This window comes from Thunnus thynnus, chromosome 6, assembly GCF_963924715.1.
Source record: "Thunnus thynnus chromosome 6, fThuThy2.1, whole genome shotgun sequence".
NCBI classification, from domain to species: domain Eukaryota; kingdom Metazoa; phylum Chordata; class Actinopteri; order Scombriformes; family Scombridae; genus Thunnus; species Thunnus thynnus.
The window spans coordinates 21,470,738-21,496,382 of NC_089522.1; the positions used below are offsets into that span (position 1 = coordinate 21,470,738).

At 39.1% G+C, this 25,645-nt stretch overlaps 3 protein-coding genes across 9 annotated transcripts; 1 reads left to right on the plus strand and 2 right to left on the minus strand.

The window, feature by feature from the left end:
- Positions 1–52: 52 nt before the first annotated feature.
- Positions 53–5,360, plus strand: fmodb (fibromodulin b). The gene is made up of 2 exons (XM_067592568.1): positions 53–3,624; positions 5,200–5,360. The coding sequence occupies exons 1-2, from the start codon at positions 2,715–2,717 to the stop codon at positions 5,352–5,354; spliced, it is 1,065 nt and encodes a 354-aa protein (XP_067448669.1). The 5' UTR covers positions 53–2,714; the 3' UTR covers positions 5,355–5,360.
- A 1,791-nt stretch (positions 5,361–7,151) lies between these two features.
- Positions 7,152–15,795, minus strand: csf1b (colony stimulating factor 1b (macrophage)). 7 transcript variants are annotated; one of them, XM_067592570.1, is made up of 9 exons: positions 15,538–15,795; positions 13,653–13,772; positions 13,501–13,563; positions 13,210–13,380; positions 12,830–13,031; positions 12,606–12,742; positions 8,554–8,597; positions 8,422–8,456; positions 7,152–8,249 (listed from the first exon to the last, which is right to left on the minus strand). In XM_067592570.1, the coding sequence occupies exons 1-8, from the start codon at positions 15,631–15,633 to the stop codon at positions 8,423–8,425; spliced, it is 867 nt and encodes a 288-aa protein (XP_067448671.1). In that variant the 5' UTR covers positions 15,634–15,795; the 3' UTR covers positions 7,152–8,249; position 8,422. The 7 variants fall into 7 exon arrangements, with proteins under 7 accessions (XP_067448671.1, XP_067448670.1, XP_067448673.1 ...); XM_067592569.1 differs by having other exon boundaries at positions 8,422–8,459; XM_067592572.1 differs by having other exon boundaries at positions 7,152–8,456; positions 13,653–13,766.
- A 5,695-nt stretch (positions 15,796–21,490) lies between these two features.
- Positions 21,491–25,228, minus strand: ren (renin). The gene is made up of 9 exons (XM_067592577.1): positions 24,963–25,228; positions 24,378–24,525; positions 23,782–23,905; positions 23,574–23,692; positions 23,254–23,450; positions 22,565–22,687; positions 22,317–22,458; positions 22,121–22,219; positions 21,491–22,028 (listed from the first exon to the last, which is right to left on the minus strand). Exons 1-9 carry the CDS (start codon positions 25,037–25,039, stop codon positions 21,867–21,869), a joined length of 1,191 nt encoding a protein of 396 aa, XP_067448678.1. The 5' UTR covers positions 25,040–25,228; the 3' UTR covers positions 21,491–21,866.
- Between the last annotated feature and the right edge of the window lie 417 nt (positions 25,229–25,645).

Below are 25,645 nucleotides of genomic sequence, written 5' to 3' on the forward strand. Positions count from 1 at the left end.
TATTCCCATCAGATAAAGGCTGTAGATTTGTCACAAATGGAGAGGCAGAATCTAGTGAGGTTTCCTAACAGTTGTTCTATGTAGTGTGCAGCTGACATATTTCCAGGTATGGCTATGTAAGAATAATCAGGGTGCAACGACATGATGATGATGGGTTTTTTTTATGTCCACTCCATTTTTCACTTGAAGACTACAATCATATGTGGAGGCAGCTAGAGTATTTACATGCTAAAATGTATCTCAGCTAATTTACAAAGCTAAAGAAAAAAAATACTGGAAGTCTAAAGTCCTGTAGCTGCAGCCAGAGACTGTGATGTTCATTACACCACATGTTCGGGTTGGATCATGGAGCAGACAGAGTCTTTTCTCTAGGGTGGCTGAAAGTGAACTTATGAGGGTTGCACCAAATGGAAAGCCTTTGATGAAAACATGGGATTGATTATTGACTTACAGTTTGGTGCGTTTAAGGGATGGTGGGAAGCTCCAATTGTCCAGCTTTCAAACTAAGTCCTGAGAATTAGGTGGCAAACTGCAACCCTTTATCGCGCAGGAAATGATTTAAGTTAGCTAAATGCCAAATATGATGCATTTTCAATTCTTAGCATGTTCACATTGGCATCTCAGCTTTCCATCATAACATTAAACATATTAGGTAATTTTGAGTTATTTTGAGGTATACTGTCATTAACTGAAGTGACAGGTGGACATTTATTTTATTATAAATTTCATGTCAATCCAGTTTAAGATATAGCTAGAAAAATGCTAGCTAAAATGCTAGCTAAAATTGATGCTTTTACAAATGACCAGCAGTACATTTTTTAGTAAATGTGCAAAAACACATTTAAACACCTCCTTAAAATTGGACACATGCAGATACCTAAACATACAAAAATCTGTTTCAAATTAGCATTCAGTTTCCTTATAACAATCCATCCCATATGTAGTTTCTAATGAAAATAAATAGTTTGGGCTTTATCTAATGGCCCACAACAGCAGAACAGCTCTGGGATGCACATTTATTGTGTGTGGCCATATATTTGGGACTCTATAGGCTTTTAGGCTTCTCAGGCTGTGGTTTGATCCGTCAATAAATGACGCCCACACAGAATGTTTTGGATTAAACATGATGTTCTAATTATAAGATAATACTTTCAGGATTTGCATCCTGTTTTAATTCAGACTTTCTTTGTGGCGCATTCAGAGAGACACACACACACAGAAAACAAAGCTGTCTTGACAGATAGATTGAATATGGATTGTAAGGATGTTTGGTCATTGTTTGATCATAACTGTATGATAAATCACTGATAAATCCAACATCAAAGTTTTAAGACAGACATTGTTTTCGTGGGAACTTTTTAATTTCCCCCACCAATTACTACTACTTTGGATACATTCACAAGGATGGATTTCCATTTATAAATAATGACGACAACACAGACTGATAGAGATAGCTTCTTGAACATAGGATCACTTGGAGAAATAGAGTATATCAATACACAATATACACCTTCTGTTGCATATTTGTTCTTATGTTTAGACTAAAGGTTGTTTTTTGTCCAAAGAATGTTCTGCTGTGACTAAAAATCTGGCAAATCCTTTGTGCAAAAGAGTCCCATCTGTGTATCCTCAGGTTCCCTCTCCTCCTAAATGGGATGTAATTGTTTAGTGATTAAGGTCTATTACTTGCTGAACGACTTCCATTTTCAAATCAGCACATTATCTCTTACTTCCTCAAAGGGACTGGGGAAGCAGAGTGAGGAAAAAAAACAAACATTATTTCTGTAATTCTGCCTCAATTTTTCCTGCTCCAGTGGAGGATATGAATGACGAGGCCCATTCTGAAAACAGAAGATGATAATGATGCTCTTCTGTCTGCAGGCGCCAGCACAAACATATGTTAACTTTCTCCACAGCTTGAACACTGTAATTAACAAAGTGGTGAGTACCTGGAATGGGCAGGAACAGAGAAAGCGAAAAAAAAAAAAAGATGATGATTGTGAACAAATAACGGGGTTTGTCACACTTTGTATATGTTGAAATATTCAGCATATAATGCACAAAAGCACACAACTTAATATTTTAAACTATACCTCAGTTGAATTGTTTTATCTGAGAAGCAACACACCGCTAATTATGTCGTCTAGTCTGGTTCGTTAAATTTTCTATACCTTAACCCCCCACCCTCTCCATAACCTCCACAGCACAATAAACAGCAAGCCAGACTTTGAGTGGCCGTGCTAATGATAAGGCATGACATAGTAAGGGAAAACAAGGTTGTTAAAAAGCAGATGTCTGCACCGGTTCACAGATGGAATTGATATTGACATGGCTGGAGGTGATATGTTGTAGTGTAGGTTGTGCATGCAAAGTGGAAAAATGTATGTGCTTTAATGAGCCTGGGTGGCTGGGGCTGCAGCTGCGGAGAGAGGGGGATATTTACTCTATACCAACAACATATTCCACTCAGTCTGAGAAAGACACACGCAACGTGAGCAAGGGAGGAGGCATCATCTCTGATCAACCAACCGGTAGGTGTACTGTACCTACTGTACATTTAAGAAGTGGAGCAGAGAGAATTAGATGTCTTAAATTGCTACACCAGTATAATTCAGTGTTAGTTACAAAACATTTCCACAAGTATTGTCAGTGTATTATAGTTTTGGGATTGAAATTTGACTCAATATCAACCTCAAGTGACAATTTTTTTTTTCATGGGTTTTCAATCAGTGATCATGCGGACAGTGGTGCTCCTCCTCATAATGGGAATAGTGGATCTGAGCATCAGTCAGCATTACAGCCAGTTCCAGTGGTTGTCCCAGCTGCGAGGGCGGCGGCGGTATGCCGGCTGGCAGGCTGACGACGTGGACTGCCCCCTGGAGTGCGACTGCCCTTCAATCTACCCCACGGCTATGTATTGTAACAGCCGCAACCTTCAGCACGTTCCCTACGTTCCCTCACATATAAAGTACGTCTACCTGCAGCGTAACCAGATCACAGGCATCCAGGATGGCGTGTTTGACAATGCTACCAGCTTAGTCTGGGTTGTTTTGTTTCACAACCAGCTCAACTCAGACAAGATCGGCAAGAATGTCTTCAGCAAGCTCAAGAACCTGGACCGGCTGTTCTTGGATCACAATGAGCTCACCCGTGTTCCTCCCAACTTGCCCAAGTCTATCACGGACCTGCGGCTTGGTCACAACAAGATCTCAAAAATCCTCTCCAACTCATTCGAGGGGATGGCCAACCTCACCAGCCTTCAGCTCCAAGCAAACGCCTTAGAGGACATTGGAGGTGTGTTCAAGGGACTGAAGTCTCTGACCCTGCTGGACATGAGGAAAAACAAGCTGAGGAAAATCCCAGACAATCTCCCGGAGAGGCTGCAGCAGCTATACCTGGAGTTTAATAACATTGAGAGTGTGCCGGCGGGCTTCCTTATTATGTATCCCAAACTGCAGTTTGTCCGGTTGTCTCATAACAAGCTGACTGATAAAGGACTTCCCTCCAATGTCTTCAATATAAGCACGCTGGTCGAGCTTGACCTTGCCTTCAATAAACTGGAGAAGATCCCCATTGTCAGTAGGAACCTGGAGAACCTTTATTTACAAGCCAATAAGATCAAAGGTACGGACAAATCTATGTTACTTTTAGAACAAGAACTTTTAGATCAATACTTCACAGTATTGATCCTCGACATTTTGAAGGGTATTAAAGTCCCATTGCTATTATAAGAGTAACATATACAGTAGTAATAAAGTCAATTAAAATTAAAATAAAAATACCACTAGAACTATTATACGATTATGAGACTTTTTACTCTTTTTTTAAAAAGAAAAAACAGCACCATAAATGTTCAACATTGTTTTTTTTATTGTGCAACCAGTCATAAACTGTGTAAAACTTGCTTTGAATGTTTTGATTACAGTTATTATTACTTAATAGTGTATTTTAAATGCCACACTGTACATGGACTCTGCAGCCATGATTTCCAATGCTGAGCTAATGTTGTTGCAGATTCTCCCTCTTTTTTAAAAAAAAAAAATATATATATATACATATATTTTATTTTTCATTTCTGACCCTTTCTTTAAAATCATATACATGAAAATCTACTTTACTCAGGAGTAACTGCTATAATTGGGTTGGTTTGCTCTCTTACTCTGCAGCTCTCTCAGTTACGAAGTGAGCAACAAACAATAAACAAATCTCACAAATCTTTAATGGCACAGGTAAAAGTTTTACACTTATGACCTTTCCTAAAATGACCCACCAGCTGGATAAGTTAAGTCACAGGACAAAGATGAAAGACGTTTGATTACCAAATAAGGCTTATTAGTTTGCGAGCTAGTATTTGTGTCTCTTATAGACAGTCACGGTCCCTTCTGTTGTGCATAAGTGTGCTCAACATGCCTGCCCCCCAGAGATTTAATGCACTCCAGTTGCATGTGTGATTTTGCACTGAAGTGGAGTTGAGGCATGCACAAGTTCACCAATATTATTGCAATATTTTTTCTAGCTTCCTTGTTTTCATAGCACAGTACCATTTAACTGTTTTTGGAAGTTCAATATCATCCATCTCCAAATTTAGTGGTTCAACTTCCTTCAACTGAATATTTTTTCTATCTCCATTTCTTAAAGTTGGATTTGTTACACATTTCACGCCCAACAGTAATGCAACAATGCACATCACTTTTGGGGCGGAGACAACAAACAGAAAATTTCAACCACTAGATGATGGCAAAATCAGGATTTTTAACTATACGCATCCATTTTTGAACTGATGCTCTTCCCCTGAAGAAGGGGTTTTCCATATATGTTCTGTCCAGTGAAAGCTCATACACAATACAAACACTGTAAAACAAAGTTTAAAATTAACTTCAACTTAAGAAAACTACAGAAAAACCATTGACTGAGTGTAATCGAACAATAAAAATAATTAATATTTTTACTCAGCTTTTAGAATAGCTGCATTATAGAAATGTGAGGATCAACTCTAAGCTTTAGCCACAGACATACTTAAAGTCCCTGGATGAATATATTGTAGTACTCATTCTCATTATGGTTGGCTTGGTTTGTTAGCACTTGTGATGAGAGTACAATGATTGCTGCTTGACATGACACACGGGATAACAGCCTACAAGAGAACATGTAGCCTCCCTTCATATCTGTCTCCTCTCTTCCACCTCTTGTCTTTTTCAGAGTTCTCCTTGAGCAGTTTCTGTGGACATGGCATAGACATGACAAACTTCTCCAAGCTGAGAATGCTGCGTTTGGATGCCAATGAGATCAGTGCCAGAGACATTCCTGCTGAAGCTGCCTACTGTTTGCGGCGTGTTGCCTTTATCGATGTGTAATGCTTCCTGATATCTCTCACTGATGATGTCTCCACTCATCCAGGGTGTTGCTTTCCCTGCAACACCCCTACCTTTTGTCCCATGTCACTATATTTATCTTATATTGTTCACAGTCCTCTCTATCAATGCATTTTTGAGATAATGTGTCCTTTAACTGTTATGAGAGCTACTATTATTAATCCAAATGATTAAACAGTTCCAGTATTAGTCAACGGGAAATACCGCAGTTGTATAATCACGTATCCAGATGACAGGCACATGGATGACAAAGAGCAATGAGGAATGGCCAGATGACTGGCATCCTTAAACAAACTAATTATAATATCAGTCACAGTATTCTGGCAAAATTATACTGTAAGTTTAAATAAGTCGTAACTGATGACAACAATTTCTTTTTGTGTCTGTTCTGGCAAATATATAACCTGTATAAAACTGCCAATCATCAGTGAGAGATTCAGTTTGGATCTTTGCCTCCACCATGTGGCACAAGATGATAAAAACAGTTAAGCAGCAACAATCCTCAATGATTCTGACTACTATTATTTGGCAAGGTCACTTTTTAAGCAAAGCTGTATACAATTAATGATGCACACTCAAAGCTGTATTTACTGTTTGACTGTGCTGGCTGATAAATCTATAGAATATGGTAAATAGTAAATGGACTGGACTTCTATAGCGCATTTTTACCTTAACGGACAAAGCGCTTTACAATTTTTGCTCATTCACACACACAGTCACACACTGATGGCAGCAGAGCTGCCATGCAAGGCGCTGGCCTGACCATCGGGAGCATCTTGGGGTTCAGTGTCTTACTCAAGGACACTTCGCCTCATATGATATATAATGTCTGTTCATAATTTAACATTTAAGGTTATATTATCAAGTGTTTGCATCTATAACTGATGAAAAATATGTATTCCTATTCAAATGAGCCTCTGAATTATCCAAAGCTAATCATATACTGTTAAATGTAATCTAATTGTTTTAGTTATTTTTTGTTAGTAACTGTGTTTTGTTATCTTAAACTCATTCACTCTGTAAAAATATTTTTAGGGTGTAATTGTTGAGCCAATGTGTATTGTACTGTATATCACACAGAAATGTGTGTTTGACAGAAAGTTAAAATTAGAATTGGTAACATCTGAATTGACACTATTTAATTTGTATCCACTTAGCCACAAAGCTATGAATAATACATTTTTGTTTGTCACTCTTTTTCTAGGAATTCACCACTTTGTACCTTCTATTATTATAGCGAAGAAAAAAATCTATTTCCAGAGTTATTTGTTCCCCTGACTGTTGACAGTGGTATATTTTTAGCAACAACAACATGTTGTGTTTCCTCTAATTTGAAGGTAAAAGAGGCAGAGAGGTTGGGAGAGAGAAAAAGGGCGGCAGCCCTCTTGACAATTCTAACTGGTCTTAGGCAGTTCCCACATATTTATTGTTGAAGACAACTTGCCTTTTCATCTTCCACAGCTGCCTTTAATCCTCTGCAGAAAGGCACTAAATTGAATTATAGAAATACTTTCCTTGTTTTGTAATGGAGCAATGTCTTGGGATGAAGAATGGATTTCTGCCAGTGCAACAGTGGTTTGCACACTGATAAGTGGTAGCCTGTGAAATTAAGTGTGTTATAGATCATGTTATATTGCAGGCTGCACATGGTTCTGCAGAGGCTGTGGGGTAGGGCTGTGTGTTTTTCCCCTCCTCCGCTTCCTACACAGATTCTTCAAAAACAAAATAGAGGCCAGCACACATGCACACGATCACATGTGGGAATCTTTTGACAGGGGAATTGTCCAATTCTTCTCAAACTCAGACATTATGCAATTTATTATTATAAAACATTAGGCTGGACCATCACTGAGTAAACATGAGTGAAAGTCATGACAACATGAGGGAATGCACATGCACTGCCTTTTTTCTCTCTCTCACTATTATCCTGTTATGTGCCAATTTCAGACAGTAATGATTAAATGTCGTGCACGTATATGAGTAAACTGTAGTAGCACGTTTTTCCCACCAAATCCTGTCACGCCCTGTGCTTGTAAAGCTGCAGCAGCAACTGGTGTGCATCTATCGTTTCTTCACCTCTCTGCCAGTAACAGCTCAATGTGTTTGACCAATAGCAGAATATTCTCCAGAGTTCATGTTGAAACTATTCATACTGTTTTGCAATAAAACTGGATATACAAATCCTCGGTCATAACTTTTAAAAATTGGTCCCGTGTTAGACTTTGTATTGATTAGCAATGTGGGCTGACAATGAGGGAAACTAAACTACTTTCTAAAGTAGAGGGAAAGATCTCTTGCCAAAGATAAAAGCATTTTTGACTCCTCATAAAGTGTTATGTCAAACAGGATGTAGGCTATAAAATAAAGAGGCCTAAATCCTTTAATGAGGTTATTAGCGACTCTTTAGATGTGATTTCACTGTGTTCATATATGAGTACACTGGTAGCTGGACAGCTGGAGATCATTAAATTTTGGATTTGATATTGATGGTTAACTTTTATTATCAATACAGTGATTGAATAGATCCAAACTAATAAATAAAAATTGTGGAAATGTGGCAAACAACAATACAAACAGTTGGTTAAGTGATAGCAAATGGAAACACATTATTCAACATACATAAGTAGTGTAAAAATAAAACTTTTTTAGTGAACTTGAAAAGATATCTGCAATAGATAACACATAAACATAATATACATAGCATATTATTCCAAGTAAGGTCCATCTTTGCTCTCAGTCAAAGCGAAGCTTCCGATTAAACAGGTCAGCATGATACAATACACACACATTACTGATATGAAAACTTGTTCATGATGGACAAAATGTACAGCTTCACAAGTGCTCCGTCTGCTGCTGCAGTGATGTGCTCTTTACTGCCTGAGGAGACAGAAGAATACTGAAAATACAAAGAATATGAAGACAAATGTGCACTGCAGTCATACTTTACATTGAGCCTGGCACAAGCCTTAACTCAAAACAATGAATCTGTGTGAGCTCCAGCTGTTACAACTGTCCATAACACTTTGATGTAGGTTAAAAGGATACCCACATTATTGTGGCTCCATCTCTATGTCCTGCGGGTCTCTGCTTTAATCCAGATGACAACAGTATGCATTAGGATGAGTTCAATAAACATGGAATATCTGATCATGTTTAGTATGTTTATACAGTATGTTCTTACCTTGTGTTTGTATATGATCTTGATCTGTGATGAATGTGGGTTTTCTGTTATGGAAAGAGAAGACTTCATGAAATAAAACCAGCGGACACTTAAGATGAGCGACTACAGGGTGGTCGACAAAGTAACACACAACTTTTCTTAAATCTTGAAGAAGCTAAATCACTTGCAAACAATAAGCTAGAGCTCTGACTGAAGAGAGAGTAGGAGGCAGGCGACTGGTAGGGTTATATGTAAAGACTGAGACCAAAAACAAAATTAGTCATATGTTGGCAAAAATATGACAGAGTTGGAACATACTGAGCATATGAATGAACAGAGCAGATGTAGATTTTGCTGCAGGAAGTAGAAAAGTTTCTATGGGTTTTTTTTCCACAGTGGAAACTTTATTAGAATCATTATTAGTCCATCATAATTGCTGCTATGAATCCAAGCTGAACCACAGTCTCCATTCTCCTTGACGGAGAGACTTTTTAGAGCTAACTCTCAAATGTACAGCAGGAGAGCGCCTCACACTCAGAAGATCAGTTTTGAGTTGGAGTATCACTTTAAAGTCCTTGGCAATGTCATGTTTATGTTATTTTTTTTCTCATAGCCTGTAGACAAAGCAAAGCTAGATCCTGGTTCCCAAGGTGGGTCATAGGTCAGTTTCAAGAGGATCCCGGCCAAAATGGAACTATCTTTTGAAGTCCCAATGTATTTCCAGTTTAGCACTTTACGATTTTGACATGCCCCCTTGTGCAGGACCAATGGGAATTCCAGGTATTTTCAGAGACAGTTAGTTTGACCCTGGGCACTAAATAGAGCCGTATGTCTGGCTCCTGTTTGGACCTTCATGCAGTCACAAGCTGGCTTCCAGTAAAGCTTTGATATTAACACAGTCCTATTGCCCAAAAGGTGTGCAGATGGACAGAAATCGCATGTGTCAGAAACGGTTTGGAGTTTATGGCCAAGTTATAGCTGTGAAATCTTCCATGGGGCTCAACTTTCAATAACCTATACATTACGACACCACTCAGAAAATTTGGACCATCTGCCTTTGCACAGGACACAGAGTCCAACTAAACTGGCTACTTTGTTTGTCTTTGCAGGATTTCTTCTTGCACATATACTGAAAAACCAGACGCATACGGTAATTACACAGTTGATTCACCTGATAGCCATTAAAGAATGATTGTGCATGTATAAATACAATTTAATACAATTTAATATGGCATTCCAATTAATTATGTTTGCTAATCAAGGCTTCAGGGTACAAAAAAGGAATACAGCAACTCATACAAACATACTGATTCATCAGCTTTTCATTCAGGGGAAACATCTGTGTTGTTTGAACTGCACTTATTGTAACTGCAAACATAAATCAATCTACCCCAAATAACATATGATTTCCCAAAATGTTGCCCACTTGTTCATACAGTACTTGAAGCCTCTGCATCCTCCTGCAGCCACACGTTTATACTGAACACAGATTATGTTAATTAAAGTCTTAGAGGGTCCAGTGCTAAGAGCTTGGGCCTTAAGGGGAAGTTTGCAGGGCAATATCTACCCAAACACTGTGGCGAAAAGCAACCAAGACAGTAAATAGCGTAAGTATGATCGTTAACTATAAAGCTACAGGAGCATACATGGCTAGCAGCCTAAAAATAGCAGTCCAGCATTCTTCTAAGAGGAGAATCATGCACCTCATCGAACCCTCTATCAATGTCCATACATTTACTGCCAGACTTGCAGCATCCCCTCTACTTTACTGCTTGTATTATGTCACTGCATGAAGTTAGCTTAACAGGGACATAGAGATCGATCCCACCTGTGTCAGTATTTGGCAGATCAAAGTGAGTCAGACTGCTCTCTAAGCTATGGAGGAATCAGTCATAACAGGAAGGGAATGCCACTACTCAGAGTCCTGATTGAAATGAATGGGGTGCAAAATTTGGTGTGTGTTAAGCTGATTCAGTTAGCCTGCTGAAAGCTTAGAGATCTATCTTAACTCTGACTCTGTTAAGTCTAAACTTGAGAAGTCGGCATCTGACTAAAAAGTAGTGTTATTTGTGCATTAAAGGGGACATATTATGCACATCTCCAGATCTATATTTATATTCTAGGGCTCTACTGGAACATATTTGCTTGATTTACAGTTCAAAAATTCATGATTTATCTTATACTGGCTCTTTATACAGCCACTCAAGTCAGCCTCTGTCTGAAACAGGACATTTTAGCTCCTGTCTCTTTAATGCCCCCCTCTCAATGAGCCCACTCTGTTCTGATTGGTTCGCTTCAGGAAGCTGCAGACTTCCACCAGCGCTGGAGGCCACGTAAACCAACAGTAGTTGTAAGATTTAACTTCTTTTTCTCGTTCCTTACTCAAAATGTCATCTTCTCAAATACATCTGTACATATTCGAGCCAAAATCTGATCCAAAATATGCAAGTAGACAACACCAACAACACATAGAACAACCTTAGCAACAAAGTCTACAGAGGAGACAGCCATTTGTAGGCATGCAGACAATCTGACATCATTTTGACGAGGAAGTAGAGGTAACTTTGCAAACAAAGCATTCAGAGCAGGTTGAAGCCTGGGCTTCTGATTCAGGGAGTATTTTTACATACGTTCACCTCAAGTTGTGGAACTTTTACTATGTTTAACAAAGACATCATAGCAGTATAAAAATAGCAGAAAATCACAAAAAGCATGTTATGTCCCCATTAATTGAGCTAAACACAGCACTTACATCACACTATAACTGCTTGTGTGGCCATACAATTCACTTGGAAGAATAAAAGCCTCAAAATAGTCATTTTACTGAGAAGAATCTTGCTATATATTCACTCAAGCAAACTACTCAAAAAGAGACATTTGTTTGCCATTAACCCACCATTTGTGTGGAGCTTTAATGTGATTCTGTGCTCAAAGTCACTGATGTAAGCCCTCCTTCAGTTCTGGTGTAGCATGTACTCCGCATGTTCATGTGGCACTACAGTTACGTTCCACAGGCATTAGCAATACTCCTTCAATTGCTTGACCAAAGCACTGGCCTCAGAGTTAATCCCTGAGCTCTTTGCTACGGCTTCCCAATGCTCCTAAATATCTATCTGTGTTGCAGAACACAGATGCAGAACACAAATTTCTCCACAGGGATCAATAAAATATAGCTTATCTAACTTGACAAAGTGAACCCTAAATACACAACTACAGTCTTGTTTTCCGTCACCCAAGACTTTCAGAAACATTCCAAGCTTTTATGTCAGTTCACACCATAAAACGTTCTTTACATCTCTAGTTGGCTTGTCAGCAGCTGTGTGAGTATGTTTGATTTCCCCACAGATAAATTCTTACAAAAGTACAAACTGTATTGAGACCAAATATAACTAAACCACGGCCAAGTTGTAATTCAAGAAATTGATTCTGCTTTTTTCACTTTTTATCAAAACATTAAGTGTTGTTAGCAGGCCTATTAGCATATTATTGCTTTCTAGAGAGACTTTTTTATTTACTGGAAATGAACTGTGGCTGGTACTGCTTCAGTGCTTTTATTTTATTGGGTTCCTGTGCTCTTACTACGCCGTTTTGTCTGTTTCATGTTTTTACTAGTGCATAAAAGCATTGTTATTACTCTAGTATGTATTTTGTGAAATAATTTACAGTATTTTTTTGTTTACATTGTAGGTTTTGTCAAGGTCATAACTGAGTCCTAATGAATGAGGACAAATGTGGATTCTGAGCCTCGGCCAGTTGAAAACCACCGCTCTGAGTCACACAACGTATTATCTCAAATAATATGGCGCCAATAGCCATATAAATGCACTGTTTTGAATTTACACGTTTGTGCATGTGCTGCTTTCATTTTTCACCAATAAGTCTGGACTCCACCTTGTTTTGTTGTGCTCAGTATTTACCAGACAGGAAGGGCTGGTACTTCTACAAGAGGGAATGCCCCAGAAAGCACAGCCAGGCTGCCAAGGCGTACTTTATTGCAATATAACTGGAATGCATGGCTAAACTTTATAAGGGCACATGTGATCTTGGAATTAACAAAACAGGAGTACTGGTACCTTTTGTGTGATGAGACAGTAGAGAGTGAGTATGAACAGCAGTCCTCCGCAGATGGAGGCGATGATGAAGCCGAGCTTGTACAGGTCTCTGACCGGTCTTCTTTGAGAGGCCTTCACTGACTTCCTACCATAACTGTCTGTAGAGAAGCACATGTGATTTGTGATGTCAGAGGTTCAACACATTTAATTCATCACAGAACTTTCCAAAAGATTGAGGTTCCCACCTGTAAAGTGTTGTGTTGGTGACTCTGTGGATAGCTCTGTAGTAGAGCCAAAGACTTCTGTGTATTCATGTTGGCATCTCCAGTCTACTGGTGTGTCGCTCGTCGTAACCAGCTCCCAGTAAACAGACAGTACCTCTGAAGCCCTCTGCAGGGCCTCTGAAGGAGACCCTCTGTAGAGCATTTCGAAACTCTCTGGCTTATCCTGCAGCAGATTCCGAGAAAGTTACCTTAAATATTTTCACAAGTATTGAAGAAGTTTTCCTGATTTATCTCCTCATGCTGAGCAGTTTCTCATATCACATATTTCTTATATTATAGAAAACTTAATCCTTCTGTCCTGACAAACAAACTGCAAGTTCAGAGTTCAGACACTCACTCACCTCAACCTCTTCATTAATCTGAGGCACACATTTCTGAGAGTAGATGTTAAGGATGAGAGCTCTCAAGGACTGAACGTAGCCATCATTGACTGAACCTCTGCTATATTTGAAGTGGGTGGTGAGGAGCTCCAGGATCCAGGGTAAAGCAGCTTTTACAAAGCAACATTTGCTCTGTGGGAAATCAGAGTGCGAGGTAATAAACATGAAAGTGTGATACAGTTGGAAAAGTTTGGAAAAGTTTGAATTAAAGGCTTCAGAAGGAAACAGTCACATAAACAAAAGTTACCTTACCAAACTTCTCTGTTCTATGAATGTGTAGGTTATCGAGCACCCGCTTCTCAACTGGTTATCCATCTGCAGAAACAATAAAATGGAGATTTTAGCCAAGACCGCATGGCTAATGTTTCAAACGTAAGTGTTTCTAATGCTGTTTCAACACCTACCAGATGCCCGACTGTCAGCAGGTGCTCCCTAGTGATGGAGTGTCTGCATGGACCAGGAACCTCAGCCATAGTCAGAGGGAAGCTCAGGAACATAAGCACACACAGACACTTAACCTGCAACTGACACAACCAAACATTATCCTCACATCCCTCAGCTCTTCATGGAGGGGCTGACACACATACGCAAGCACTTACTCCCAGGAAAAGAGCTCTGAATCATAAGACAGAATTTTACTCTGCTCAGACATAACTCAACTTACTCAAGTAAATCATTCATCCTAAAACTGCAAAAGTAACTCTGATGAAAAATAGACTTAACCAACAATTCAACCATGACCCCATGAAAGAACCGATGTCACATGTAACTATTTCAAAATGAAAAACACTCCACATGGCAGTCTCTCTGATTTAGTAATCCCTCCCAAATCCCGATCATCTTTTCTTCATAAGAAAGCTTTCTTATACATTATTTTACAAGGAAAACCATGTTCAAAGGCAACTTAAATGTCATTTCCTTGCAATTGTGCCATAACAGTATAAGAGTGGGCATCTGCGTAAGTAACTCTTGCCTCTCCTTCCCAAATCTGCTTAACAGCCTTCAGAAGAATGTACAATATTGCTCAGTTACAGTAAAAGCACCACTTTCTTTCTACCCCTGCACATTATTTGTGTGTTAAAGTTCGGCAACGCTACTTGGGTCCTGAAAAAGTATCAGGTTTCGAGTTGAGTTTGGGCAATGTGCCTCTTTACTGCGACACCATCAATGACCGACGTTTAACTGTGCATGACCTCAGAGGAACCTAGCTTGGTGTTAGATAAGTTCCAGTTGTGGTCAAATAGTGCCCTCTAACACGGGAGCATGGCCCAGGAGAGCAACATGTCCGCACTCCTCATGTAACTGGTGATGCCTGCTACCAAGCACCTTTTGGCAACTGCAACAGTAAAATGGGCTCCAGATGGACTTAATCCTTCTACTCAAGATTAAAACGTGGTGACAAGCATATGTTCCTCACACTGCAGGCAAAATGTTTGCACTGGAAGGTATTCCTTGATAATCATCCCGTTTACTCTCTTTACCTGTGAGTTTGATGCAGCTTTTGCAACAAATAGTCAAGACAGATGCCAGCCAAACACTGAATTGAAACAATAAAATATGATTTATTTGTTGCGCCGTCAACTTCTGAGATGTATTAAGACACAAAAGACAATTCTTGGAAAGGCACAAGCGAGGAGAAGTATTCTTTTCATATTTTGTTGTCTGTTCCTCATATACTGCTGAGCTGTACAGTTTAACTCTTGTTTAGGTTTTTGAATTATGAAACTTAAACTCCACACAGCTCCTTCACAGATTATGTGACATGATTTTCCATGAATACAAACTGCATGTGCATGCATTTCATTTCCAGGACCCCAGTAAGGAAAAAAAATGATCGCGCCATCCTAGTTTTAACTATCAAAGCAAATTTTGAAGAAATAATAATCTGGTAAAAGTGACATTTAAAGCAGAGGAGAAAAAGTGATTCTCAAAGCAGAGCAAGACTCTACGTGTGAGCTGAAAGACCATTATGTCAGCCTGGGACTGTTATTGGGAGCCCACTTAATGATTGATGATGACACATAATCAAATTAATGTAATCTAATAAAACTATTGATGTGACTGGTATGTGGCAAATGCAGGAGCACATGATGCAAATGTCACCTATCACATGATTTGTTTTCTCCATGCTGTCCATGATATCTGTATGTAGGTCAGCAAAATGTTCTATCAAGCATCAAAATTCATTCACGGACTAACACAAGCATGCTCTACTCTTTTCTTGCATTGCACGGAGAGCGTCGGTGGTGGATTTTTTATTGCAGTTATTATAGAAAAGTTCTCACCTACCTTAGCTTTGCTCTGAATCAGGGTTGACACAAGGATGGTCATCTGGTACGTGTTTGACAATGGAAAACACGTACCAGACTCCTCTGTCACACACATTGAAGCAAAGAGATCCTTTTCATATATTCAGTTCCACTCCACAGAAAAGAATTTGCTGTTAAGTAAATTTGACACTTCGTCATGTGGCGTTGTTCTTCAAAGCATTGCCTGATGTGCTCCTCCTGCACAGAGTGAGTTCAAACCGAGACTAACTGTCTCAGCTGACAGACAGCCCTTTTAAAGACCTCCCACCTCTCTTCTGTTTGACAAGATACAGCGTCCTGGGCTCTGCAGATGTGTTATGACAAATTGTTTTTTGTGCTATAGACTGACTGGATAATGTATTTTTTTTTAACATTGCTGGAAAGGGTTCTTGAATTTAATCATTTTTTAAAATTTGGCAAAAAAGAGCCTCTGGGTTTTTTTTAGTGGGTACCGGTAACATCTGGTCTTTTTCATAAAACCCTCGTCCCTTGAAAATGACCTGCATTTAAAACACTGCTCCACATATGATCCCTTAGAATAACAGTTTTGATCATGGGCCATGCATCCTCGCTTTCCTCAGGAGAGTTAAGGCTGTGATCGAGTGGACCCAACTGAATGAACGTGAGGAAGAAGAAATGTAATGGACTCAACACTCACAGAGAAGATCCACAGATCACTGTGGGTGTCTGCACAGGCTGTCAGAGGCAGGTGATGTCCCATGCTGCTCGTGGAATCCTGAACTTGTTATTTTTTATCAATGTCACGTTGTGCAGAAAAGAATGTCTTATTTATTGGGACAGTGGGTGTGTACTACTATTTGTAAGACCTGACCTAACCCGACAAAGAGAGACAGACACACACAAGTTTGCATAAACGCCTTTATGAGCTATTTTCGATGGGAAATTCTTCTCATAACAGATCAACGAACTCCAGCAGAGAGAGAGAAGAAAAAAAACTCGGCCTGGGAGCTATTAACACAGGAAGTGAATTCCTACACTTTGCATTATGAACACATTCCTAAACCTACCGTTGTAAAGTCATGTATCTGAGTCATTTGTTGCTGTCATACTATGGAATGTGCTTTCTTTTCTACTGTTTTCTACTGTTTAAAATTGAATTAGTGGTGGAAAATAACAAAGTACATTTACTCAGGCGCTGTAATTAGTACAATTTTGAGGTTTTTGTGCTTTGCTTAAATGTTTCCAATTTGTGCTTCTTTTTACTTCCGCTACATTTCAGAGGGAAATACTGTACATTGGGCTCCACTTATCTTGTAGTTATTCTGCAGATTAATATTTTACCTACAAAACATACAAACAACAAATAGAACATGATGCATTGCTGCAGATTAAATTATTCAACAGTATGTATAGTAAAATGAGCTTTTCCTCAATCAGCAACAACATTGTGTGTTGCTTACATGTTACAATATCAATAATCATAATATTAATCCAATATATATATATATATAAAACACTGGAAGAGGCTATTTAGTATAATGAGAACTTTTGATACTTAAAGTAAATTTGGTGATAACACTTCTGTACTTTTGCTAGTAAGTTAAGTTAAGTAAAAAATAATAAATCATTTTTACTTAATAAATAAACTCAGGACTTTTACTTGTAACAGATTTTTTTTTTACACTGAGGTATTGCTACTTATTATTAATAATTAAAATATTAATTATTTTTCTTGTTGTCAATAAATTCAATAAAAAGACCGAAACCAACAGTAAATTTATTCTACTAAGAAGTATTTCTTAGTAGTCTGATATTGTTTATCATTCTCGTTACCAGTGTTGGGCAGTAACGTGTTACAGTAATGTGATGACAAAAAATGACATCACTGTTACTGATCCCAGTAACACTGCATTACTTGCGGTCCTCCTGTGTATAAGACAACTTTGGAAGTTGTCTTATACATTCAGGAGTCACCTAACACTGGTTTTGTTCAGAACTGAAGGGTATGTAAATTGTGAAGCTGAAGTTGGGACTTCTGGAGTGTTGTGTGCAGTCACTGAGTAACTAAATCCTACCAAACTGTATCCTGCCTGCTTGTTAAACCACAAACATCTCATTTTCTATTTCTTCATGTGTTAAAAACACATGATGCAGCGTGTGGGTGTGGAGGATTTTGAGTTGTTTAAAGGCCACTTTGACAGAGCCGACGACTGAGTAACAAAAGTAACAAGTGATATAACGTTACTTTTGCTGCTGAGTATTAAGTAATATGATTACTTTTAATTACAATTTTCAAGTAAGTTGCCGAACACTGTTCAACATTACAGCCTGTACTTTATTTTGAGTCAATCCCACGTACACTGTCTCGTTACAGTAAATGTGTATTAATCCGCTGCTAAAAACAGTCCCCAACAAATGCTACGATTTGAGTGATGTTAAAGTGATGCTAAAAATGTCTGCACCCAGCTGTTTTAGGGAATTATTTCACCTTTTAAAAAATTAGATTATATTATATTATATTTATGAGCTGTTTTTAAAACTGTATGTCTTTGTAGGAACCAGTGAGCTTTGGAGTACCACAGAAAGGGTTGGGAAGGAGAAAAGTTTTGAGTGACACTAACTGCTGGTTTTATTGTTTTTCTGGGATTTGTGAACAATAAGAAAAATATAGAATAACACAAGATTTTACTTTAAGTACAGGGGCTTAGTGTTTTTTCCACCACTGAATTTATCTGACAGTATCATTTCTGTGTGTTTGGGAACATGTGATCAAATTCTAAATTCAGGGCATGGGAATAGAAAAGGTGTCTTTAGCCCAGCTTTTTATGTGCCTCATTTTCCATTGTGGAAAAAAAATTCACAAGGTCCATCAAATTCTTGTGTGACTCCATGCACCAACTGCACCTGAAAAGAAAACCAAATCACGTACAGAGCAGTGTACCGTTAAAACTAACAAAAGCTGACAAAACTCTGTCCAATGTACCATGCGAAGATTTTTATTTAACAGTCATTTTCCATCTGTTTCATATGAACTGTTTTAGTATTTCTAGTATTGCACAGGATGTCCAGAATAAAACTACAGGGGGTTGAGTTATTGCAGCCTATCCTTAAAAGAAAAACAACAGTATAGGTCGAAAATTCAGCCAGCAAAAACGACTTATGGTAACATTTGAGTGACAGACACCATCTAGCGGCTATAGTAATTATGACTCGGAGAAGTGACGCAGTTCAGATGAAGTCAAGACAAGGTGACAAATAAACAGAGGTAGCAGGTTTGGTGAATGGCTAGATAGTTAGAAGGCGAAAAGTGGACTTAGCTGCAACTGACCACTGTTCGCTTCCCGTTTCTAATCGCAAGTCAGGGCAGTTTTTTAAAAACTGTAACTACAGTTGCCGAGGTGTCTTCTGTTGCAATGACAACGAAAGTTTAAGGAAGTAGTAACTTTAACCCACACCAGGTTTCAAGTGATCTAACCCAAACCACAATCTGTTCCTAACCCTAACCAAGTGGTTTTTGTGCCTAAATCTCACCAGACCTAAACCACAGCGTTGTCACACCATAAAACATTTTTTAACTGTGATTTGTAACAGTTTTGGAAAGCACCGATAGAGGTGGCATATCAGAAAATGCTGCTCTGGGTCAGTCTGGAGTGCATGGTACAATCGACCTATGCCATCATTTAATTATGAGGATGTGAGTTTTGATAAATACCAATAAATTACCTCACAAACTGCTGACATATCTGTAATTTAAGTATCTCACTCTGGCCCGCTACTCCCTTTTGGAACAAAAACTCCCCCAACTGAGATGACAAAAGTGCTGCTGTCTCAAATTAGGGCTGCATGTCAGTTTAAGGAAATGTTTTGACATTGTGGGAAATACGCTTATTTGCTTTCTTGCAGAGAGTTAAATAAGAAGATTGTTACCACTCATATCTGTCCTTTAAATATGAGGCTACACCTAGTAGCTTAGCTTAGCACAAAGACTGGAAACAAGAGGACACTAGCCTGGATGTGTCAAAAGGTAGGAAAATCCACCTACCAACACCACTAAGGTTGCTAATCAAGTTATATGTCGTTTGTTTAATCAAAAACTGAAGCGTCATGGTGTCATAGTTCAGCACATAACCCCTACTGAAAATCAAAAATTGTCTTTTTAAATTACCACCTTGTATCTCATTTGTTTAATCCATACAGAAAACTAAGATACGGTTTACGGGGGGTTATATAGCAGACTATTTCTTGGTCAGAACCAGGAGTCTCTGCTGGTTGCCTGACAACAGTTTCCTTCTTAAACACATAGTCGTTATCACCTTCCAACCATCTGTTCTTCATCCCCTTCACTCACATATTTGTATGTATAGGCACCCAGAAAGTTGTTTTTTATTGATATCCTGTATATACTAGCTAAATAATTACACTTGCAGGCTGTTATCTAATGCATTACTGCTGTACTGTACAACATTTTTTACACGAATTAAAGAAGCAAGGTGTTAATTAGTTAGCTATAGAGGTGCTCGTAGGTGGGTTTGTTACTTTAAGAAAGAGGAAGACCGGCTGTTTCCCTCTGCTACCAGTCTTTATGCTAAACTAAGCTAACCTGCTGCTAGCTCCAGCTTCATATTGAATGGACATGGCAATTTTCTCCTCTAACTCTCTGCAAAGCAAATAATATCTCCCAAAATGTACAAATGTATGAACTATTCCTTCAAGATGTGTCATTTGTCATGTATGACAGGTTAGCTTTGAGACTGCAGCTTTGTACATAAGAGGAGAAAAACCATTTTGTCTTTCATCAGTTATACATTTTTTAAGGACAAAGGTTGAATCCAGAATGACTGTCAAGAGACAAGACAATATTCCCAAATAATATCAATTTGCTGTTGTAACAGCTCCAAGGTCCATAAGAAGCTGTTACAATAATAATATAGCTAGGAATAATACAGCCAGGAATAATATAGATTATATTTTATGAAAATAATGCATCTGTTTTTTGTTTTTTTTTTGTTTTTTTGGTGGGGGGAGGGGGCTGGGATATGCCTGAGCGGTTGTTTGGGCAAGTTTCCAGCCTAAATAGCTCTGTTGACTCGTACAGAGAGAGATGTTTTTGCAGTGGTTTGAATATGCTGTTGATTAAATGCCAGTACAGAGACATCCACCTTCACCTTGCTGTGTACTGACAACAGATAAAATCCAAAGCAGACAATTCATGGATGTGAGATCAAGGAAGTATGTCATCGCCACTGTCACTTCATGGTGGTATGGAAGGACTTTCCTGAACAATAAAGAGAGAAGAAAGACAAAAATATCTGACAAGAGCATCTGATGAATATGTGTACTTTTATTGTTTTGTTATCTTTGACTCTCTTCAGCCTGCTAAGTAAGCAGAAATAACTGTCTTGGTGGGGTCAGTCTTAAGATCCCACTGAAGATACATCTTTTAAAAGAGCCAGGGCTTTTTTAAGATGTTTTACTCTGATACTAAAAACTGGAATTCAGGACCATCGCTACACCATGGTTTGCTTGCTTTTTTTTTTTACACCAAAAACATAACTTTTTGCCCCAGAAAAGGAGAGATTCTCACAGTGTCATGGATCTCAAGCTGCACAGAAACTTGAAAAAGGATGATTTGATTTAGAAAATATGATTGTGACATTATATCAAGCCCTCGCTCCTAAGCCCTGCTGTACAGACGTTTCACATCACACTGCAGTGCACATGACTGCCACACGAGACGAATGTGTATCCAATTGTTTTTTACCTTTTTAGCTAATAATATAAACGTTTATATACAGTTACTCAATAAACAATGTCAAACATATCCGTGACTGATCAGGTGTGGTTGATTAAATATGTTACAGCAATCTGTTTTCAACTTGGCCTTGACTTTCACGTGGTCACAAAATTCATTCGATTGACTCGGATGGAAACAATGCATTCATTAATGCAGACAGGATGAAATCCAATTGAAATCCCAAGTAAACAAGTTTATTCTTGTTACGTCAGTACAATACAGATATGGATTTTCACTGTTGCTGTATGAGATTATTCAACAGAGTCACACACAAACACAAAAACTTTGCATTTGCTGGTAAATTCTTATAAATAAAAAAAGCTCAGAAGGTGTTCAGTGCAACTAGTACAAAATGTTATATAACAGGAAAGAAGAAATGCAAGAAATGGAAGGATGACATTCTTTAATGTGTACTCTTCTCTACCTTTTTTATAAAACAAACTTTATCTGGTCATGAGTGATCATAAGAAGCAACTGAAGGGATGACTGGACAAATGGGAGATAGCAGCAAAGATAGAAAAGGAAACAAACAGAGCGTGACGTTTAGCTTCCTGTCAGACTGCTGTGGCAAAGCCTATTCGATTATTGCGACGGTCAAACTCTGTATAGTAGCGGGCGATGAAGTTGGCTCCCAAAATCCAGATGGGACCTGTAGGTGGTGGCACATCCAAGCCCCTGAAGGTGACAGTGCAGACATCCCCTTCCATCTGTGATTGCTGGAGCCACAAATGAACATTTTAAAATCAAATTAAGCCTGTATGACAGTAATGTAATGTGAAAATGTTCCAGCATTTGTAATCCTGCTTACCCATAAGATATAATCCTCCTGAGTGAGTGAATACTCCTGGCCACCCAGGTGGAAAGTGATACTGGGCAGTGTCTTCACAGTGTCACAATTGACTTTGTACTGATGAACAACATTAAGTAATGGGTGATGACGGGTAATGAATTTTTACAGGCAAATGTTTTCTGTGGGAAACCATGTTGCGTGTGTAAAAACTTACTCCACTTTCATCCAGCTGTGCTCCAATGGTTTTCATCAGCAAAGACACAGAGGAGGCCGGGCCTGTGATGTAGGAGGAGCCGGTGTCTATCACAGCTGTGCAGCCCTCCACACAAAACACCATCTCCGTCCCCACAGAAACGCTGGGAGAATGAAAAAAGTGGTGGAAAATAAAACACATGTTTCTGAATGGGTGCGCACACACACTCACGCACACATGCTGTATAGGGTCTGAAGCAAAGATCTTACCCTTTCATGGTAACTTCCCATTTGCCTGTCTCTCTGGTGTCCATGTAATTGAAGTTTCCGGTGTAGTAGTTTGGGTCAGTGCCGCCCAGCACCAGCTCTCCACCTGGGGAGTGTTTTGGATCCCTGAAAATAATAAATCACATATTCAAGCCCCATTATTAAAGAACACAATGCAGAGCATATTGTCTTTGCTCCTGCTGGTGATTTTCATGTTTTATTTTCAAATGAACTGTAAAATATTCATTCAGCTGGAGCTGAATCCTATGACTTCTGATTCTTACAAAGTCCCCGAAAGGAAAGAAAAACACAAAAGAACAACTCATTTTTTTCTGACTGGTTTCTTCTGAACATAACTGAGCATAATAAATGAAAAACAAGTACGAAAAAAGAGACATAATAAATTCATATCTAGTTTGTTATGACACCCTCTCTAGGTCCAAAATGAACTCTTCTTAATTGTTTTTCCAAACTGTTTTTTTTTTTTCTTCAGCTCTGCCTGTCAGATCAAAAATATTAGATTTTTTTTCTCATTGAACAAATTCAAGTCTTAACAGCAACTAAAATCAACAAGAAAAATCTTTATTTTCTTGCTAATCTTTAATATGATCTTATGAACCTTTCTTATTAACTTTTCTGGTTACAAAATTACACAGAATCTAGAGCATGTCAGTTCGCTCAGTTCAACCCACCTGCTGTAGTAGACAGAGAACACCTCCTCCTTGAGGACATGCTGGGACATGATGCGGTCAAACACCGGAGTGATGCCATCGATGGCCACGTTAGGGTAGCCCATCCCCAGGACTCCATCAAACTTGGCAAAGATGAAGGGCATGGCAGACAGTGAGGTGGCCTCAGCAAACACTTGAACCACAGGGATATCACCAACCTGCAGGAATAAAACAAGCTGAGGGTCAAACATGGGTTGGGAGTGTAACCGCTTAGAGGAAGTTGCAGCATTTATGTAAAAATGAAACTCCTTTATCATACAGGTCACTGATTTTGAACTCACCACGACCACATCCTCGCTCAGAAATCCCCTGACATTTCCAGAGGCGTACTGGATGGAAAACCCTGTTCCGTTCTCGACGTACGTCCGCGATTGGGAGGCATCATACCTGTTGTGAGTGACTAAAAGTTCAAAAATTCATTTGAGTCACAAAACAAAAGTCTTTGAGGGAAGCTTTCATTTGTTTTTTTGTGTACACGTGGACACTTACAGCAGGCAGTGGAGAAAGGAGAGCAGCTCTGCGAGGGCACCCACAGGTTGGCTGAGCCTGTGTCAAACACCACGTTGAACATCTGGGCTGGAGAGCCGATACTGATTTCACCAAAGTACTGTGTCTTTTGGAGGGACAAAAACAGGAAAATGTGTCTTTATGATACAAATTCAGATTTTCCAGTGTTATTTGAGTATTTATTCAAAAACCTTTTATCCTGGAGCAGTAAGGCAATATTATTTGAGGGTAATGTGACATTGAGAGTATGACTCACACTAAGAATATTTTAAAGCACTAATTCAAAGGCAACCGGATCTGCTGTTTTACTCTTGATGATATTCGTCCAAGAGAGCTGGTGAAGGCTCCTGGATTAGTTGCTGTTTTAACCTTCAACACTAAAGTCTGCTTTTGTCTTCAAGGCTAAAAAAGCAAATCTGGTTGTCTTCAACTTCTGAATTTTTTATCACCTGCATGACTCAGAGCCTTCACAAATACACACACACGCAAACACACACACACACACACACATGCACACACAAGAAGTTTCAGAATTTATATTTTAAATATGTAATACAAAACAGATAAAAGTTTCTCACATCCAAATAGTTGGTTAGAGGTGTGGGAACGGTCCCGTTGTTGGTGTCGCCTGTGCTCTTCTGGGCCAGCTCACTCAACACCTGCTCCACAGAAACGCCCATCTCCTGCAGTGTCTCTCTGATAGATGGCATCTTCTTCAGCGTGATCCTGGAAAGCGAACAGACAAGCAGGGAAAATTCATCTTCACGCGAAAGAAAAACTGAAAACGAACACAAAAGAGGAATTGTCGACGCGATGACTGAGGAGTTGCTGAAGAAGTATGCGAATATTATTTTTCATGCATACATATATGCCTGGTCATCATGCCAGTATAACAATGAGCCCTTAATAAAGTACAGACTGCTTTGCTCTCAGTGCCTAGCCAGAAAAATGAACAAAAACACATGGTAAGCCAATGCTGAAAACATTAGCTTTTATAATGAACCAATAAAACACATTTGTTTTCCTGTCCTTATTTGTTTTGTAGTTTGCTGTCACTACTTTGCTGTAGCATGTTTTGTCTTACGTGGATCCAAATTATATAGTAAATCTGCACTGCTCTTGTTTCTTGAAGCTAAATAGGCAGGTATATAAGAGTTTCTTACCTTCGCAAAGTGTGGCTCGTGGTCACTGTCAGCGACAGAGCAGCCAAACACATCCAATAATTCATCAGTGCGGCCATGGTGACTTCTATAATAGCAGGCGGTATATTCAGGTAAGTGATGGAAGCTGTATGTGCAAAGTTGGTTTCTCCAGTTTTGTGAATATCCCACGTTTATTGAATCTGAGTTTGTGTCTCTCTGTGGCGTCTAGTCCCTCGACTCTTTTTATACCATGTCCTCCTCACTGTGTTCTCACCCGTGGGCCACTGGCTCTGGCTGGGAGCTTTCCTGGAGGTGTCCACTTGAAAACAAACTCTCCCCCCCCTCCTCCTCCTCCTCTCCCTCCCCCTGCCCTTCTGTCTTGGTCACACAACCCCTCCTGTGATAAACAGGTCCTTGTGAGAGGTCTGAACTTTGACCCTCTTAAAAAACATTGAAGACAGAAAGCAGGGGTGCAGAGCTCCTGAGATTGCTGACGTTGGTAGGCTGGACACCTTGTCTGTAGGGCTGTGAGAAGCTTTAGAGGGACTGAAAGATGCTCTGAGCAGTCAGGGACAGATTAGTTGGATGTTACTTCCTAAACTCAGTTACAAGTCGTATTAAATCTCAGGTGCTGCAGCCTGCACTCTACAAACGTACTTTAAGGCATGATTTCTATGTTTATATATCCACTTCACTTGATACTG

Excerpts from the sequence above, each read along its gene's own strand:
- csf1b (XM_067592569.1), bottom strand. The coding sequence starts at position 15,633 with ATGTGTGTGACAGAGGAGTCTGGTACGTGTTTTCCATTGTCAAACACG. Across the intron at positions 8,598-12,605 it reads ACTGTCTCATCACACAAAAG|AAAACCCACATTCATCACAG; the intron begins GTACCAGTACTC and ends TTTCCATAACAG. Across the intron at positions 8,460-8,553 it reads AGATCATATACAAACACAAG|CAGAGACCCGCAGGACATAG; the intron begins GTAAGAACATAC and ends TCTGGATTAAAG.
- ren (XM_067592577.1), bottom strand. The coding sequence starts at position 25,039 with ATGGCCGCACTGATGAATTATTGGATGTGTTTGGCTGCTCTGTCGCTG. Across the intron at positions 23,693-23,781 it reads TCCTTTCTCCACTGCCTGCT|TCACTCACAACAGGTATGAT; the intron begins GTAAGTGTCCAC and ends TTGAACTTTTAG. Across the intron at positions 22,688-23,253 it reads TTCTCTGTCTACTACAGCAG|GGATCCAAAACACTCCCCAG; the intron begins GTGGGTTGAACT and ends TATTATTTTCAG.
- fmodb (XM_067592568.1), top strand. The coding sequence starts at position 2,715 with ATGGGTTTTCAATCAGTGATCATGCGGACAGTGGTGCTCCTCCTCATA. Across the intron at positions 3,625-5,199 it reads ACAAGCCAATAAGATCAAAG|AGTTCTCCTTGAGCAGTTTC; the intron begins GTACGGACAAAT and ends TGTCTTTTTCAG.